Source organism: Thunnus albacares, chromosome 3 (genome assembly GCF_914725855.1).
Source record: "Thunnus albacares chromosome 3, fThuAlb1.1, whole genome shotgun sequence".
NCBI classification, from domain to species: domain Eukaryota; kingdom Metazoa; phylum Chordata; class Actinopteri; order Scombriformes; family Scombridae; genus Thunnus; species Thunnus albacares.
Window position 1 is genome coordinate 1,166,050 of NC_058108.1, and position 18,951 is coordinate 1,185,000.

At 41.1% G+C, this 18,951-nt stretch overlaps 1 protein-coding gene across 3 annotated transcripts in view; it reads left to right on the forward strand.

Moving 5' to 3' along the window:
- LOC122978675 (microtubule-associated serine/threonine-protein kinase 1-like) overlaps positions 1–18,951 on the forward strand; it is a 77,312-nt gene that overhangs the window by 21,025 nt on the left and 37,336 nt on the right. For all 3 annotated transcript variants that reach the window (XM_044345638.1, XM_044345639.1, XM_044345640.1), the window contains 3 exons: positions 14,846–14,934; positions 16,193–16,268; positions 16,870–16,942. In XM_044345638.1, coding sequence (XP_044201573.1) covers positions 14,846–14,934; positions 16,193–16,268; positions 16,870–16,942 — 238 coding nt within the window. The remainder of the gene's footprint in view (positions 1–14,845; positions 14,935–16,192; positions 16,269–16,869; positions 16,943–18,951) is intronic.

Here is an 18,951-nt window from a genome sequence, read left to right on the forward strand (position 1 = left end):
TGTGTGTGTGTGTGTGTGTGTGTGTGTGTGTGTGTGTGTGGAGGCATTCTGCATTAGTTTATGTGTTTGTGTGCATGTGCGTTTCCTTGGCCGGCTGCAGCAATTAAGAGAGATAATGCTTTGTGCCCACTCCCAAACAGATTGAGCTAAAGGAAGGCAGTAAAAATAAGTGAGTAAGAGAGAAAGAGAGAGAGAGAGAGAGAGACAGAGAGAGAGAGAGAGGGAACATGAGGCACACCAGAGCTGCAGGAAGAAGAGAGTGGGGTGGGATGAAAGCAGAGTCTGAAGTAGTGTCTCAGCCTACATTTAAGAGTAGCCCACCGGGGTTAACTGAGCCCATGACGACTCTCAGTCTCCGTCAGTCCGTCTTCTCTCTTCCTGCTCTCTTGTTTTCTCCACTTGAAGGTAAAACTTTGCTGGTTTATTGTTTTGGCTTTTGGAGACTGTGAAATGGAGACAGAAGAGCATAGAGGGACTGAAGCTGGATGAAAAAAGAAGTGATGGTTCTGGTTTTCTTGCCAAGAACATGAGAGTGCACCTCATCTCACTAATACACACTACACTCATACATGCACATCCCACTCAAGAAAAAACAGAACATGTCATCCTACTCACATGAAATACAGTGTTAATGCTCTTTTTCCACATGTGAGGCTAAAGAGAAACTCACCATAGTGCAATCAGACTCGGTAAACCGTCCTTGACTGATGAGGGAAACAGACTGACTTATTGAAATTATACTACATTGAATATTTAATAGTTACACAAAAACAAGTCTTCCCTCGCTACAGTCGCTTCAACCTGTACACATCTACCATCTGGTGAGGTTGCTGTGATCTCTCTGACAGCTAATTCAGGTTATTTTAAGCTTCAGGGCAGCATAGATTATGACGGTGAACCCGATAGCTACTAAGTAGGAACCACAATTATGTACTTTAGCTCCAACACACGAACACACACTCACAGTGAAGAATGGTGCGATGGCTTTTAGAGATATTTTGTGCATAGTGTACATTCATTGTGTTAAAACAGGAACATGTTTATCTACCTCCTTGTTGTTTTTTTCCCCCTGTGTGCACAAACCCATAAAGCATAGATAGTGTATACGTTCTTCACTGACATGTAAATGATGATGGCAGCGTTTATAATGACAGAGCTGTACAGTGAAGGATGGTATAGAGGACAGCTCAGCTTTAAACATGGAAACTCTCTCCATGCTCTACTCCTGTTGTTTGTACCATGACAGCACCATCTGTTACTGGCTGGTGTTCAGGCTGCTTTAACCAAAACACACACAGACTCACACAGGCTTTATCTTTGATATTGCGGCAACATGACAACACAACTTCCCGTACACAGCAACTGTGAGTCGGATGACAAGCTGGCAACATTTTGGTCATTTCCCAGATAAACATAATCATATATATATTTAGGTTTATGTAATTATTATGAAGATAGCTTTGGAGTTGTCACATCCTTTATTGCTAACGTGACCATATATGTTTGAATATGAAATCATTAAAAACATGGAATATTATCGTCCATCATCCCTGCAAATAGTTTGAAACCTTGATTGGGAGAGTTCGTTCTTGGAAACAATAGTTTAACAAAATAAACTTTCAACCGCATGTCATGGTCTTCCTCAGTAAATAGTGTTTGTGCAGTGGACTAACAAGTTAACTGAGCTGTTAAGATGAAAACTGAACAAACTCCATCTGCTGAGGAAGACCATGATGATGATGGTTTAAAGCTCTGGAAAAAGTTTGATAAACTGTAGATATATTTGCCTTCTGTGTTTCCAAACAGATGTATGTTGCACTATGACTGCACGCCAGTTCCTAACATTGTGTTGTGAATGTTTTCTGTTAGTGCAGCTTGATGGTGAGTTATCGCTGATTATCATCCATCAACTTCTTGCCAGGATATTTGATTACAGCTGATTTTTTTTACCAGTGTTGCAGGATGTAATGAGGCATCAGCGTAATCTCAGTCATTCACATTGAACTTGTTAGAATACTGGAATAAAAACTGGTAGAAATGATAAAAAACGTTGTTGTTACCGTTCAGCGTGTGAGCAGCACAAACTGGTTTAATGTCTGTCATCAGAAGTGCACCAGACAAACTCTGACCTGCTGTCCAATGTCTTCCTATTGTGTTACGTTATCACACACCAAATAGAGCTTTAGATTAGGGATGCAACTAATGATCATTTTCATTATTGATTTATTTGAGCATCATTTTCTCAGTTAATTGGTTATAAATCTATAAAATGTCAGAAAATAGTGAAAAATCACAATCACAATACTCCAAAAAGCCAAGATGATGTTTAGTTTTGTCCTACAAACAGTCCAAAAACCTAAAAATATTCAGTTTACAATGATAAGAGTAAAAATCTTCACTAATGATAAGCAGGAAATGGGCGTTTTTGCTTGAAAAATGACTTCAACGGTTAATTGTTTTGTTCTGTAATTACAGTATCGGTTGTATCTTTCACCTTTAAATCGTCTCACTGTTTCTTGAAGCTGGTTTACAAACGTTGGCGTCATAATGTGAAGTGTAGTAGTATGACGCCAGATGTTATATTGAGTTAAGCTTCCTGCTGCCATCTCCTTTTTAACTCCCTTCTATGAAATGGAAGCTGCGGCTTTGCTTTCTTTTTGAGTCCAAATGCATTATCCATAATCAGATTAAATAATTTCTAATGTCTATTAGACATGCTGTGAGCCTCTCCTCTCATGCAAATGAGTGCTGCTCACTGAAGGAAGTGTTTCATTCTTTATGAGGTGACGGCTACGGATCATTTGCTGTGAATAAGGTCACGGTGGGAACAAAGTGAAATGTCACAATGGTGGTAATTCACAGCACCTCTCAGGTCTCCACATAGACTAACTGCAGTCATAAAGATGGAGAGACTAGTGCAGACAAACAGGAAATCAGCAGACGACAGACAGATAGTGACACATGCAGAAAGAGCCACGTAGGTCTTTGCACTGCTGCAACTTCCTGCTGCATCACTCTGCCTGAGGATACACTTTCACACCTTTAGAGGACATCTGCCAACACCTCCGTCTGGATAGGAGTGATGTGACTAAAATAGAGGTCTGGATGTTTATTGTGTCCTGTTGTGTTCTATTCGTGTGCTTCGCCTCCAACTGTTGTTTGTCACAGACACATTACTGAATCATCTGTTAGCGTAAACAGGGAGCTGCGCTGTGCTCTTACTCCACTTAAGCAAATCTTCAGGAATATACTTTCTCTTTTGCAGTATTATTACAGTAACACTGATATGACATTAACATAGATAAAGATATCGAGTCAGCCTAGTCAGGCTCTCTACAATGTAAAAGACCTACTAGAACCTCGAAAGCTCACGAACACAACATATCTTGTATGTTTAATCTATGACACAAACAGAAATGTACAGATGACAGGTTGTGGTTTTAGGGGGAGGTGTGTGCTGTAACTATTTATTAGCAAACAAGTGGGAGCAGCGACTTCCTCCAGTGATATCATCAGAGAGTCACAGAGACCTTTACCAAACACTTTGCTCACCAACCGTATCTGGGTACTTGTGCTTATAGTCAGAGATGTTGCACAGAGGTGCTGAGTGGACAGATAAATGGTTGTTTAACCTTGGTGATTAGTGAGCTTTACACCATATCTACACAAGCAGCAGCAGTAACACAGCAGCAGCAGCTTCAGTCTGGTGTAAAAAAAAGAAGAAAAGATTTAAAATAGAAACTGTCGGATGCACTTGAGACAAACGAGTGAAAAACACGGCTATAACGTCTCCTGTGTAGACACAACAACACCGAGTCCTGACAGGCTTTAACGTCACTTTGTTATTCATCAGTCTGCTATAAAACCAGCTCGCCAGGTGAGTTAGTTAGACACGAGTTCAGCTGGAAATTCAGTCTGACTGTCGGCCAGCAGCATGTCAATCATCCAGCCAATCAATCAGTGGTATTTTAGGCAGTCAGCTACCTTCTGTGCAACTTTTTATTCAGTGATTTAGCTCATTAACTAATCAGTCACTTTACTTAGAAGTCACAACAAAACATACCTTTTTTTTTCATTTAACAAAGTGGCATCAAATCTGTTGTGAGAAAGTGAGAATTGCCCCTCAGTCACAGGCTGAAATAACTCTTTTTCTCTTCTCATCTTCATATTTTAACTACATTTGTTTCTCCTTTGTACAGCTGTTACTGGTTGGTTGTTACTTTTTTTGGTCTGCTTTGTCATCTTTTTTTTTGCCTTCTTGCTTTATCCTCTCTTTCATGGGGAATAACAGCAAACGTCTCTATTTATGTCTCTCCGTACTACATTGCATAGCAACAAGAAAGCCATGTGACTAACCCCTGCAGCAACCCCTAACACCAAGACGGTGGTATCCTAGTTCTCCTAGTTTCATCCTGTCACTTACAGCATCTTTTCTCCTATTTCTTTTTTTTACATCACCTGTTTGCTTCTTTTTTCGTATGCTGCCTGTCAGCATCACTCAGTCATCCTCTCAATCTCCATTTGAACGCCTCATGCCTGGTAAATCTGCCCACATGGCTTGATTTGGACTCTTTCCTGAGTTTGGGATCCATTTAGATCCCAGTGGATGTTTTGGATGTTGTCAGTAAGAGCAGATGATGTTGCACTAACAGGGACCAGCATGTTGGTCCACAAAGCTTTTTAAAGGGGCGGCAGTTTATCCTGGTCCGTTTCCATCCCATTTCCCACAGTTGTAAACACGCACTCACCTTTAAAGGCCCCATGAAAATAAAAATACATGAATCCTGTGTCCTTGTGTTAACTGGCCATTTATCTCTTGTTATATGTCAAAATGTTTTTACATCAACATCCCTGTCTTTTCTCTTCCTGTAAAACGCTTTCAAATGTTTGATGACTCATCCTGCACTCAGGGGTTACAAAAGTTCATCCAATCAAATGTGACTTTGGGCGAGTAGCTAGCCACACCGCTCATATAAAACTGCACTTCACCGTTTGTGGGTTGTAGAAGCTAACAGAGCGATGTGGAGAGAGACAGGAAGAGATGTGTGTTTGGATGTCAATCAAACTTTGTTTTCATTTCCAAAACAATGTGGCTGAAGTCCAATTCATTTCTCTCTCCCTCGTCCTCCTCCTCATCTAACAACAGGTGAGGGAGGTGTGTGTGGAGACAACAGTCCTCTGTAGCTCCTTATTGCGCTTAACTCTGTAAGCCCCGCCCACTTTTAGCGGTCCAATCAAATGCAAAGGATTTGATTTAAACACCTCTTGTAACTGTACACTGCTCAAATATTCTGTTTCACTGGGAAATACATCACAGTACAGAAGCTAAAGATGCTCTAACTTCTGTTTCACTGGGCCTTTAAGAGGTCCTGCGGGAGAGACAGGCAGGCAGACAGAGACAGAGAGAGAGAGAGAGAGAGATGTCACCTGACAGGAAGTGAGCCTGGATGGATCGATGGTGTAACCATCAGGAAGGTCTGGTGTCCTGTGTGCCCTGTGAGTCAGCACTTAGAGCAGAAGATGACACTACTGACTGACAGACACACACTCACACACACACACACACTCTCACACACTCACACACACACACACACACACTCACACACACTCTCACACACGCACACTCACTCACACTCACACACACACTCACACACACTCACAGTTGATAATCTGCGAGGTAAAACACATTAAACATGCAAAAGCTCTCACTTGCACCTGTCACAGGCTCTCATGTGCATGCAAATGGATAATCAGTTATGGTCCAAAAGCATACATACACATGACAACATGAACACACACACACACACACACACACACAAACACACACATTAGGGGAACACCACATATACCCCACACCAGATGGTTAAATTTCCTCTCATGATGTGCTATCAGGTCTTCAGTGTCGGCCCTTCATTCTTTTAATTGATTCAGAGTAATATGGAGCCGCTCGGTTTGAACAGCTCATTGTCCGCACCGCTGTCTTCTTATCAGTGGACGTCCGTTATAACGAATGTGCTCAGCTGTCAGGGCTGTATTATAAACCCGTTAGAGGCCCTTTTTACGTTTGTGGTCAGAACTTTGCAGGAGGAGACGAGATGAGAGGGTAGGAAGCAACGCTCTTTAGGAAAAGTAATTTAGGAAATAATTACAAAGGGCGAAACAAACATAATGAAGTTAACTACAGTCTAAATTCTATCTGATCAGAGGGTGTTGTGTCCTTGGCTTGTGAATGTGTATTAAATAAAAATCTATCGCCAACCGCCACTCTTCCATTTTTGTTATTCTCATTTATAAAAAGCAAATTATAATTAAGGATGACATTGTAAAAATACTACAGTATGATACTGATGAGTTTTGTTTTCACTGAGGATGATGAAATATATTCATAGATTAAGATCTGTTTTCAGTTACTATGTTTCACTGAAAAGTCTAGATTTCAGCTTAATCCATTAGCTAATCAAGTCTATAATGTCTTTCAGTCATCTTCAGTCTCTAAAACTACTAACTTTACAATTTAAAATGTAATATAAAGTCAAGAGGTTGTGATATGTAGCACAACAAGCTAACACAGCTTTGTAAACAGAACCACAGTCCCGCACATGCTCAGTGGCGTCTGCCACACATGGAACTACTGTCCAGAGACTGAAAACGTGATCACTGTTATAAACACTCTCACATGTCGTACTGATGTCTGAACTAGTTTATGAAATAAGTTGTATCTGTATTATTAGTGTATTTTTACATGAAAATCTCGTCTGTTTTAGAATAAAAGGTCGTTTTTTGTAGTTTAGTTATTCATATTTATAACAACACAGAACTCTCCAAGTTATTAGCTGAGTCATCTCTGTATGTGGCAACAACTTAAAATAACCACAAAGGGGCAAAAAAAAAAAGAGCAGTCAAACAATAAATGAAACTCTCAGGTTTATGAAACTAATGTGTCATCAGTTACACACTCTGTTAAACTTCCAGTCATAACTTTGACCTGCTGCACTTGTAGCTGTGCCCACACGCTTTCCTTGTGCAATGAGGGATAATAACATTTTGGCTGCGCTCACTTTCGGTTTTACCTTCAAATAAATGAGTTAGTAATTAGTTTTGATAATCTGACCTGTTTGTTGTAGCGTGTTCATGGATCTTTGCATGTACAATGTTATAAGTGAGGACCCAGATTGAAGTAATTCAGAATTATCCTTAAAGACAAACGTAATCTGCATTTGTTTTTCATTATAGGACAAGTACTTTATATAGTTGTCCCATCTTAATTTACAACTGACAGACTTTATCAATACCAGAGAACCTGAATCCAAGTGTTGTTGTTTGTATAAGACTTGTTTTGCAGTAATGAGTGCAGACAGCGTGGCACAGTTTTGGGAGCAGCTTTAGGGGACCGACACAGTGCGTATGTGTTTTCCGTGAGTGTGTGCGCATTCATGGACACGTCTGTGTGAGAGACTAATGGCCCTGTGCCAGCTAACGGCCTGCGGGGGGATAATTGCTCGTCAAAGCTTCTGCATGAGTCATTACCACAGATTTAACCTTTGACCCCCCCCCACAGCGGGCTGACCACAGCGTCGTAGCCAATGGCAGCCCTGGGTTTCATTACTGGAAGCAGTTTATTCTGTTTTTAAGTTTTGCTTTCAGTTCAGTTTAGTTTCAGAGGGAGTTTACTCATTTCAGTTTACTTTTAGTTTAGTTTTCATTAGTTTCAGTATTAGTTGTTTTTTTTTATTATAATATGGGGAATATTTGTCAGAATAGATCTTACAATACAAACACTTTGTGACATGTAGACGTACTAGTCTCAATAAACATGCACCGATGCCTTTGTTTGTTCATGTTGTTGTAGCTCTTCCTGTTTCTTTCTCTGTTGGTCACCTTTGACATAGTCTGTTTGCATCATCCACTTAACATTGTTGTGTCACTGTGCACCCCTGTCTCCTACAACATACTAGTTTATATACGTCTTGTTTGCTTTGCTGAATATGTTTATTGGTAACTCTTTGGTTGGATTGCTGGGTGTACAAAGTAAGTTAAAACACTTAGTTAGGGTGTATCATACACATTCCCAGGTCTATGTTTTTATTCTGGGGCTTTGCTGGAACATCTTTGCATGATTTACAGTTCAACAAACTACTGGCTCTTTATGCAGCTCCTCAGTTCAGCCTCTGTCTGAAACAAGCAATAGTTAGCTCCTGTCTCTTTAAGATGAGCCCACTCTGTCCTGGTTGAAAGCTCCTGGAAGCCCCTCGACAGATTTCCACCAGCTCTGGAGGCTACGCAAACAAGTAGTAGTTAGATTTTGCTTCTTTTTCCCCATTCTTTACTCAAAATATAAACTTCACAAATACATCCATACGTGTTTGAACCCGAATCCAATTCGAAATATGTGAGTAGACAACATGAACAACCTTAACCCACAACCTTAGCAAGAAAGGCTGCAGAGCGGACGGCTGTTCGTAGGCGTACGCGAACAATCTGATGTCATCATTAGGAGGAAGTAGGTGCGTTTAGAGCATGTTAGGGCTAGGAAAGAGTTAATGAACCCATGAGCAGGACACCGAGGCAGGAGGCAGTGAGTAGAGTTGGAAAAGGATTTTATTTGCAAGGCGGTAAACTGGGAGGCTGGGGCCAAGGTCTGAGCTGGTAGCTGGGGAAACTGGGGGCTCAGGCTGGGCGTGAGGCTGGGTATAGAGGATGGAGCGGGGAGCCAGGTAGAGGCAGGAAGGCAGGAGACCAGGGCTGGAGTCAGCTGAAGGCAAACTGTAGGAACACAGAAACAGAGATTAGGAACGCTGTCAAAACTGAATTGAATCAAGGTTAGGAGGCTGGAAGCACGACTGACTGCGAGAAACAGAGTCTACGATCTGGCGGTGAGTAGGAGGTTGCACCCAGTATTTAAGCAGAACTCCTGATGGATGGCAGCTGTTCGCCCGACTCCCACACACCTGTCTCCACTCCTGCAAGAGAGACACACACACACACACACACACACACACACACACACACACACACACACACACACACACTAGGAGGAGGAGGAGGAAGTGGAGGGCATGACAGGGCAGGCTGATGTTCTGGCTTTTGACTTGCAGGGAGCATCTTCACACACGTTCACCTCAAGACCCCCTTTTAGCTCTGTTTAGGTCTCCACCATCTCTTGAGAGAAATGTTCGCTGCCTCTTCAGCAGCCAAACGCTTCACAAGCTAAACGCTAACTTTGTCCGAAATCACTTCCTCTTTCACTCACTTGCTAATAGACTGTGAATAGATTTATCAGTAGTGAGCAGCAAATTAAGACTTCAGACACTTAATTATCATCATTTTGTGTCATCGTTTTTTACCAATGGTTATTTTTGTATTTATAAAATGCGGAGCGTTGCATGGTGGGATTGTTAGCAGCAAGAAGTGTTGCCACAGACGCTGCTTTTTTACATTCATTGTGGAATTTTTGAGGGAGCTTTATATTGGATAAATGTACACACTCAAATAAAATGGCGGAGGGTAAATATATGTAGTGGACTATATATATATATATATATATATATATATATATATATATATATATATATATATGTTAATAGGGAGTCTTTTTCAGTGTTTAACCATCTTTCCCTGACCTTAGCCAAGGTCTTTGAGTTGCTTTAACATAACTGTAAATAAGTAAATATCAGGCTTTAGTGTCGAGAAAACGAATGAAACACTTTGACACTGAACGTTGTTCAGAGAATTCCTGTGAAACTTTTCCTTATGTTGATATAAATCACATAATTCATCCGACTCTGCCTTTTCTTTCTAACAGTCTTAGTTTGTTTCTTTCTTTCTCTCTCTATCATGTCACTCTTTCTTATTCTGGAGGTGTTTTGTTGAGATCACCTGGATGCAAAAACCACCTGCATCCTGTAAAACAAGAAACATCGGTTTGCCGACACCTTCTGAGCGACTCGCACACCGCCGACACGCTCACACTCACACACTCTGTCTGTGTTTCTCACGTATTAAAAAGTTGTTTCTGCGGACACACTTGCAGCCTTCTCGTCAGCTCCGGTGGCCGTCAGCAGAGGTCCACACAACAGCGGCATGCACCATTGACCCCCATGAATCATACTCTGTCTGACTGACAGCGACACGCGCCTCACCACTACTCCTCTGTCACACGCAGATTGAGCCGGAATGATGGATTACACAATGGATTATGATGGATTATAAGACTGGCATCCACATAAAAACACACCAACACTCTTTGGCTCAGTCGTTTCCACAGACAGTGACTCTCCCCGCAGGCTGAGATCATATATTTTAGTTTCAGTGGCCTTAAATTCACTCTGCTGCTCACCTTCGTTGTTTTATTTGTTAATACAAGTGGCGTGTTTCTCACTGTGTGCTCTGATGAAAACAGAAAAGAAAGAAAACAGTAGGAGATGTCACTGTTTGTTTCTTTTTGAATGTGACTCTAAATGAGTTGCCATGGCAACGTTGTACGTTCCCCATCAGCAGTCCTCCCTCCCTCCCTCGTCGCTCTTCATTTTTCTTCTTGGTCAATTCATTACGGATGGAGAGAATTTGTTCTTGATTAACCTAATTGGATCTGAATAGGTTTGAATATTTAAAACGGAAAGTGTCTCGTTTTTCAGTAAAGCTTCAGTTTTCTGCTCAAAAATTCATTTATGCACAAGTGGATGACTGAATGAATCCAAATATCACCATCTGTCAGAGAACAGAGGAGCTGCTGGATGATAAAGTGCAGGATTGTTTGGCTGTGAACTGACGACGTGTTTGTATTTGACCACAAAACTAGAGTTAGCTTTAGATTTATGATTCTGAGATGGCAACGTGCAGCATACTAACTCTTTCTATCCCACACACACACACACACACACACACACACACACACACACACACACACACACACACACATACACACATACTTAACCAGATTGAGGGAGGAAGAGCCCCGGCTGCGTGGCCATAACCGTGACAGAGTGATTTAAAGTCACATTTACACACACGTAGACACACACATTTTGCCCTCCACCAGCAACACATTCCCACCTCTCTTATCTTTTTTTTTTTTTTTTTTTGCTTTTCCAGTCAAGTGAATCTACAGCTTGTTAGCCATAAGCCCTTACAGCCACCTATAGCTCCTGTCCTGTAACCTTCACTGGCTGCCATACTGTTACTGCTAATTATGAGGAATGGATTTGAGGGCATGACGGCGAACAAGACAGAGGATAAGAGAGGTTAATATGAAGTCTTATCCAGTATGTTGCCCCAGTATTCTTCTTAGTGAAAGAAGGAAGTGAAGGGAAATGCTACAATTACATATAGCTATGAAAACAGTCTTATGAAGCCTTTTGTAGCTCCAAAAATGATAAAAGATAAAAGCTGGAAAAGGAATTGTTGCATCTGAAGATAATAAGTCTAAAAATGAGATCAATCTGAGGCGGTGGAGTCTCTTCTCTGTTTGAGGCTAGCTGCTCAAAGCTACATTAGCTGCTACTAGCGCTAACACACTCGAATCTCCAATGGAACTGACAGTGGTTGAGGTTGCATTGTGGGTAATGTAGGCGCAGAAAATGGATGGAATTAAAAAGGAAAAGTAAACTATCCATTGTGAGACAGTGTTCTAACCCTCTGATGCTAAATCAGAGGAGTTCTCTTTTAAAACACATATCTTGCTGTTTTGTAGTCAGTTATATTTATTACAGAAAGTTTATAATTGACTATAATTGATATGTATATGTATGGTTGAAGTATTGTAACAATCATAATAGATCATCGTTGCTTTTGCAGTAATGTTCATACGAGGAGAAACATGCAGATACACACTGGTGACAAATTAAAGACAATGAAGTTTTCTTGTAAACAAACAGTTATTTTTATATTCAGTGTTATTCTGTGTGTCCTTTAGCACTGACAAATGTGTTGAATCCATTTCCTTCCTCATAAAACATTTATAAAACTAATAGTTTAAATTACCCACATGAAGTAAAAACCTGAAGAAATGAACGCGATGCTGAGTACGTCCACCTCTCAACCCACTTCTCAAACATTTGAAAATCTTCTCCACCATCAAAACGTCAAATGAGGGACTGTCGTTCAGAGGAATGATGTTCATCCCTCCAGTACAGCTTTATGTGCCTTTCAGGTTTTTTACTGTTGTACTTTTTCACTTTCACTCTCACTGCTGTCATCACCGTGGTTTCCTGCACCAAAATATAGAAAGACAAAGTTAGCGAATAGCAGCTAATGAGAACAGATTGACCATATATGTCAGGTGACCAGAAACACGACTTTGAATGAATGCAGATGTTGCTGGATGTGTAAATGTGCAGAACTTTACTAACACAAACTTTCCAAGGTGATAATATATCAATTTGTGTGAACTGCTTCTTGTTGTTACTGTAGGTTTAATAAGGCATTTCATGTTTGGTTTTCCTTTTTATTGATCAGCCATCTGTATATCAGTTTATCCAGTAGAAGTAAAGAGTGTAGCAACAAGGCAATGTGTTGAGTCATTGATATAATTCCCACTTTTTCATGCCTCAGAAAACTTTCTTTTTCTTCTCTCACAACTTTGAAAACCTCACGTCCACTCGAGTAAATTACAGATTGAAGCACAAATCTTAAAAGGCCGGTTGAGTAAAAGTTCAGATCACCTCATCACAAAATAACAGCATACACTGGAGTACAACAGATTACAGTGTTCACACATGGATTGTCTCTCCCCCTGCTGCTTCTATTATATGTGCTCTCTTCATAGCTTTTACAGGAACACAAGTAGCAGGACTCTTAATGTGACCTTTACTGATGATAAATATGTGGCTGGCTGCTGGAATAGAGAGTAAAGAGCAGCACTCCTATTTAACCTTTTTTTTTACTGTACAAATGCTTTGGGCAAGATGCCCTTTTGCAACATTCATTTAAGATAACAATTTTATAAAGCTGCCAGAGACTTCTGGCTTTATGGGAAGATTAGATTGCTTTGCCCCAGTGGGTTTTCATTCTGTTACTGTCTTTAATAGTTTAGTCGACTCTATAACCCTGTAAGAGGAAGAATGAGTTGTCTTGACTTTGCACATTTCTCTTATTCTTCACTTGGAGAGTTAATTTTGAAGAAAGAGAAAGTAGAATGAGAATAAAGCAGGATGTGGGGGGGGGGGGAATGGAAGAAAGGACAAAGAAAGAGAGGCGAGTGATGATGAAGAGACGTATTGAGGCTGAGAATAAGCAATAAGAACAAGTCATAGAAATAAAGCAGGTACAATTAAAGCCTTTTCACTATACTATGTGGTTTGCAACATTAGCCGCTCCGCCTCGAAGTGATTCACTGCTATTTGACGATTTTGCTGGTGGAGCTGCTGTAGACGCGATGAATCATGAATCAAAAGCTAAGAATGCGCTCTAGAGTGAAGCCTGACGAACGTATGCTCAAGTGATTCAGCCTTTGATTGAGAAAGAGCAGAAATAGAAAATGTGGATTTGAGAGACTTCAGGTTAAGTAGCGAGTGAAATGAAAGCAGATTGTCGGCAGGTTCTGGAGCCGAACTACGGCAGAAGAAGAGGGGAAAAAGGAAATCAGTTTGAGTCTTTTTTGTTTTGTTCTTTTTTCCCCCTCTCTCCCCACCATCACCCCTCCCCCCCTTCCTCCTCCTCCTCCTCCTCCTCCTCCTCCTCCTCTCCTCTGTTCTCATCTTCTGAGAGCTGCAGTGAAGGATGGCGTTAAGCCACTTCCAGCCCTCTGTCCAAACCTAATGCATTTCCCTTAAATATTTCAATACGCTCCTCCTCTGTTCTGCAAGGTTGAGTACAAGCTCTCCCTCAGCTGGTGCCCACAGAGGCGTACTGCCACCGATAAAATCCTGCCAGGGGTTTGATGTCTCCGAGTGCTACAAAACAACTGCTGGAGACTCACATCAAAAAGAAGCTGAGATAAGGGAGGAAGTAGCAGGACTGCGAGACAAGGGTATAGATTATAGATATAGGCTTTGCATGTTATTTCAGGTACATCAATTAAGCAATGTGCATTGTGTGACGATGCATTTTTATTTTTGTGTGTGCTGTGCATCTCTGATTTGCTGCACTTGCCGCACAGATGTAGAGCAGCGTGCTGGCTGATGCAACGCTGAGCAAACTTGTGTTGTTTGTCAGATGTGGTTCTGCTCTGCAAAATCTGGCCTGACAGGCACTCCAGCGAAGCACACAGACACTAAAGGCCTGCGAGCAAATCCAATCCACACATGAAAATAACACCTGAAAAATCCACTTTCCACTTTACGGGCTGTTATGTAAGACAATAACCCTTGTGTATATGTGTGTGTGTGTGTGTGTGTGTGTGTGTGTGTGTGTGTGTGTGTGTGTGTGTGTGTGTGTGTGTGTGTGTGAAATTGTTCAGAGACACAGCCAGTGGTGGCAGCAGCAGGAGCAGCAAGTGAAGCCTTTATGGTTCAATGATTTCAGTTCTTCGTTATGGTCTATACCTGTCTCCTGCTCGCCTCTTTTCTTCTTCTCCATCTGTCACTCGGCGCCTCCGTCGTCTCATCACCCCTGCCGTTATATTTCATGGCAGCAGCCGCCGTGGGGGCTGGACCTGGAGGAAATTAAAAGACTTTGTTGCTTCGCTGTGGGTGGGCTGGTGTCAATAAAGTCTCATATTATGGCACAAAAAGACTCCAGATAAAAAGCAGAGATTCTCCTCTATAGGCTCTACATTCACTCAGACAAGTAACAGCACATGTTGACATGTTATATTCATTAACCTGGGGGGGGGGTCACTGAGTGTCATCTTTCTTAAACATAATGAAGACAAATATTGACGTGATCTTTGTTCTCATATATGTTCTAGTTGCAGAACCAGTAACCGGAAAAGCCTCATCCTGACCAGTACATCCCCCACTCTGCCACGGCCGCACTCTCCACTGCCTGGACACATAGGTCAGTATGTAAAAAGGGATAAAAACATTCATTATACAAAAAGAAGACTTGAAAAATACCTTTTAATATAAATAATATAACCACTCTAGTTTAAACATTTTTTTTGTTTTTTGCATGCTGTAATCAGAAGCTCACTGTTTTCATCAATCCCTTCTTTGACTTTCTATTTCTGGGTTTTCTGAGCTTTGCTTACCTCTAGAGGACACAGTTTACTGTAAACTGCAGTGATCAGTGTTTTCTTGCAGCAGGAAACACGACAGTTTTTGGTGCATGGGGACATAAAATCTGGATTTTTAACTGATCTGCTTCTTTACATAAAATCTGGGTGTGGCTGAAGCTCAGTGGTTCCTCTGTTCTATAAACTATCAAATAAAGGTGGAGAAATACCAAAATAACCTGGAAATTGATAAAAATAAAAAATGATGAGCCTTAAAGGTACCTGCTGTAGAGTTTTCTTGTAAACATTCAGTGTTTCTGTGTGTCTCCTTGAATAATTTGAAATTTTCATTGTTTACATCCATATTGCACCTGCTAGCTTAAAGTCTGCTCCTTCCTTGCATTCGCTGCTGCATTGCTGCACAGACGAATGCAAGTACATCCTCATGTATGAACACAAGATGTTTGTCAAAACATACAGTAACTCCAGATCACCACAAGTGTTCAAAAACTCTACAGGGTGTCTTTTCATTATATATGATTATACAGAGCTGCAGATGGATTGAGGGTTAGATGCACAGTTACTGTAGGTGTCTTGGAAGTAGATGTCATAGTAAATAAACACAGTTATACACACTTATATGTGTGTAAGTGTGCATTGTGTACAAACATCCACATTTGTGTTCCTGCCCTCAAATTATTCTGCATGTTGGCTTCTAGAAATGCAATATTTCCCTCAAAGTAATCTAACATTCAGAGTATAATTACCTAAAATACAATGAAATTTGGTTCATAATCCTGATCTGATCCTGATTTAAGACTAGAGGGGATTGTGACTAATCTGGAATGATCTGCATGAGAAGCTCAGACAAACCAAATGATTTTCTTTTAATTCATTTCTCAAAACTCATTTTATCATGTCAGCCTACAATCTGAATATTTGTATGTGTTTAATGCATGGCATCTTATATATATGCTACTACTGCTGTTTGTGTTTTGACAGCAGCTGCTATGCAAATAAACTTTATTATTATATTATTATTATTATTATCCCAGCCTATAACCCACAGTGTCTGTTTTCTGTCCATATGTGTTTCATTAGGAAGCAGTCCGCTGGACAGCCCACGCAACTTCTCACCTAGTGGACCTGCCCACTTTTCCTTCGCCTCTTCCAGAAGGTTGGCATCTCTCCTTCAGTCACAGATGCAACATTACAAGAATGGTGTGAAGTAGTTCAGTGAAACTGTCGTTAGGATTATTTTTATACATACACACACACAGTGAAACTCTTCAGGGAACACACCAACCCACCCTCACACACACACACACACACACACACACACCCACACACACACACACATGCATGCAAACTGCATGTCCATGCCCGGTCTTTGTCCTACAGCACGCTGCTCCCTCCGCGTGTCTGTGTAACTGAAGCGTGACAAAAGGCCGAGATGAATGAGTGGAGGTGCCAGGATTTAGCCCAAACGTGGATCCCTCATCACTCACTGAGAGGAAGAGTGTCTGGGATGGCCAGAGGAGGCCTGAGGGAAGAGAGGAATGAAAGGAGCAAAAGTGTAATTGGATAGATTGAGAGGAAGTAAAGGTGGTGGAATTGCTTCAGTAGAACATCACATTGTGTTGTTTGGAGAGATTAAAATAGAAACTCTGTTGGAGTTCTGGCCGTTGAAAGTGAGTGAGAAAAACAGCTTTCATACTTTTTGAACATATGTTGTTTCCACTTTTATAATTCGGTTTTGTTTTGTTTCTTCTTCTCAGGGCTGATGGTCGTAGATGGTCTTTGGCTTCTCTTCCTTCCTCAGGATATGGCACCAACACGCCCAGTTCAACGGTAAGACTCAGTTCAGGAGCTTTAAAGGAGGGAAAAGCCAAAACTTAAATTCTATGAATCAGCATTTCAGCACATCTTCCCTTGTAAGAATGAAAGCCAGTAAACATGGGACATATTTAGCACATCGGAGCACATCAACATAGAAGCAGAGTCCATATTCTAAGAACCAGCATCAGAATAGTTTTATGTTTTCTCTCAGTTCTCATTTCAAAGAGAGAATTTCACACCAAAAAGACTAAATTTGGAAGATACAATGTTGGCTTCAGCTGAACTTATGAACTGTGGATTTTTTCCACATCTCATCATGTTAGCAGTGACCAAAAACAGTTTCTGTGTGCGTATGTTCATATGTGGATGTGCTTATTGTTTGATAGAGTTGAAATAAGTGAACTTCTCCTTTAAGAGTTCACCAACATGACTCTCCAGCAGCAGCAGCAGCCGCTGCACCTTATCTCTTATCTCTAAGTGTGTCCTTGTAACATAAAACATGTTGCTATCAAACTGCACACAACAGTGAAGCAGCAGCAGCCTCCTGAAGTCAAGTCTTGTGTGATGGTTCTTCTGTTTTCACACACGTTCCTTCATGTTTTCCTTTCCATAGTGTGACAAAGATCAAACACTGTACTTTCTTTCATTTCTAGTTTCACCAGAGAAATAGGAGAAAAGTAAGAACGCTCAAGTGTGGGATTTGCTTTTTCTTATGTCACTTATTTAGCCGCATAAGTCATGAAATCAACACACAAAACCATGTTTTAGATTTTTCATCCACCGCTAAATAGACGAGATCAGTTTTTGTATCCTTTGCATGAATATGTATCTCACTCAAAGAATTTATGTGCATATATTTTCATGCATAAAATCAGCACGCACTATGCTGCTTGTAAATTCATGTTCTGAAGTTGCCTGTTCTACTTTTGTTTCGTTTCGCTTTGAATTGATTACACGGCACGCTAGCAGCTAAATGCCATGCATACGCAAACACACACGCCCCTGTGTATCTTTAACTTTGTGCTTGCTGCTGCGAGTCTAAGCCAGTAATCTAAAAAAGCATTTAAACACATGCATCACATGTAAACCTCAACTAAAAATAACCAATCAGTTGCTAAGATATTATCGACCTGATTTATCTGCGGCTGATGACTTGGCCTTTCTGGGAAAAAGTGGAGCAAAGATAATTGAAATAAAATGTAACCAATCTACATTTCTGCCTCGCAGTCACAAAGCGCTCCAGCAACTATTTCTCTATCCATCACTTTATCCCCGGAGAAGGAGAGAGAGATTGATGATGAAGAGTTGCAACAGAGACAAATAAAAGCGTAGTGTAGGTGGAAGTGAAACGTGTTTGGAAGCAAACAGAGAGACAACAACAACTGTGTTCACTTTGTCTGAGTGAAAGATGTTTTGAGTGTAAGAGAGTACTCGAAGAAATGAACACTGCCAAGGTCCATTTGGTAAATAGTCTATTTGAGAAATAGACCTTAATGTGTGTGATGCTCCGGTGAAGTAAAGGTGTTGACTCATAATCCTCTCGTTCCTATATGATGTCTGTGAGCACAATCACTTCCTCTGCATCTCCGCTGCTCTTCACACATCATTTCTTCCATTGACTGCCTCTCACATACGCAGCAGCACATATAGACACACACACACACACACACTGTAAGCTACTCATTGATCTCTTTCTACTGGTAGATGAGGTTGCCGAGTTTCCTGCGTACTCCTCTCCACCTCCATCACCCCCCCCCCCGTACCCCCCCCCCCCCCCCCCCCCCCTCCATCCTGTCAGGTTTCAGTGCTCTGCTGGTTCTTACATGGGCCATTACTCGCTTGATTAGTTACAGCAGGAACCTTGCATACTGAACAGAGGAGATGAAAGGACGAGACTTGTGTGTGTGTGTGTGTGGAGGAGTTTCCTACTTGAAGAGGTAGATATGAAGCAAATTTATGCAGAAAAGCTGAAGAAATGGTGTGAAATGTAAACAGCTGAAGGTGAGGGTAAAAGGTGGAGG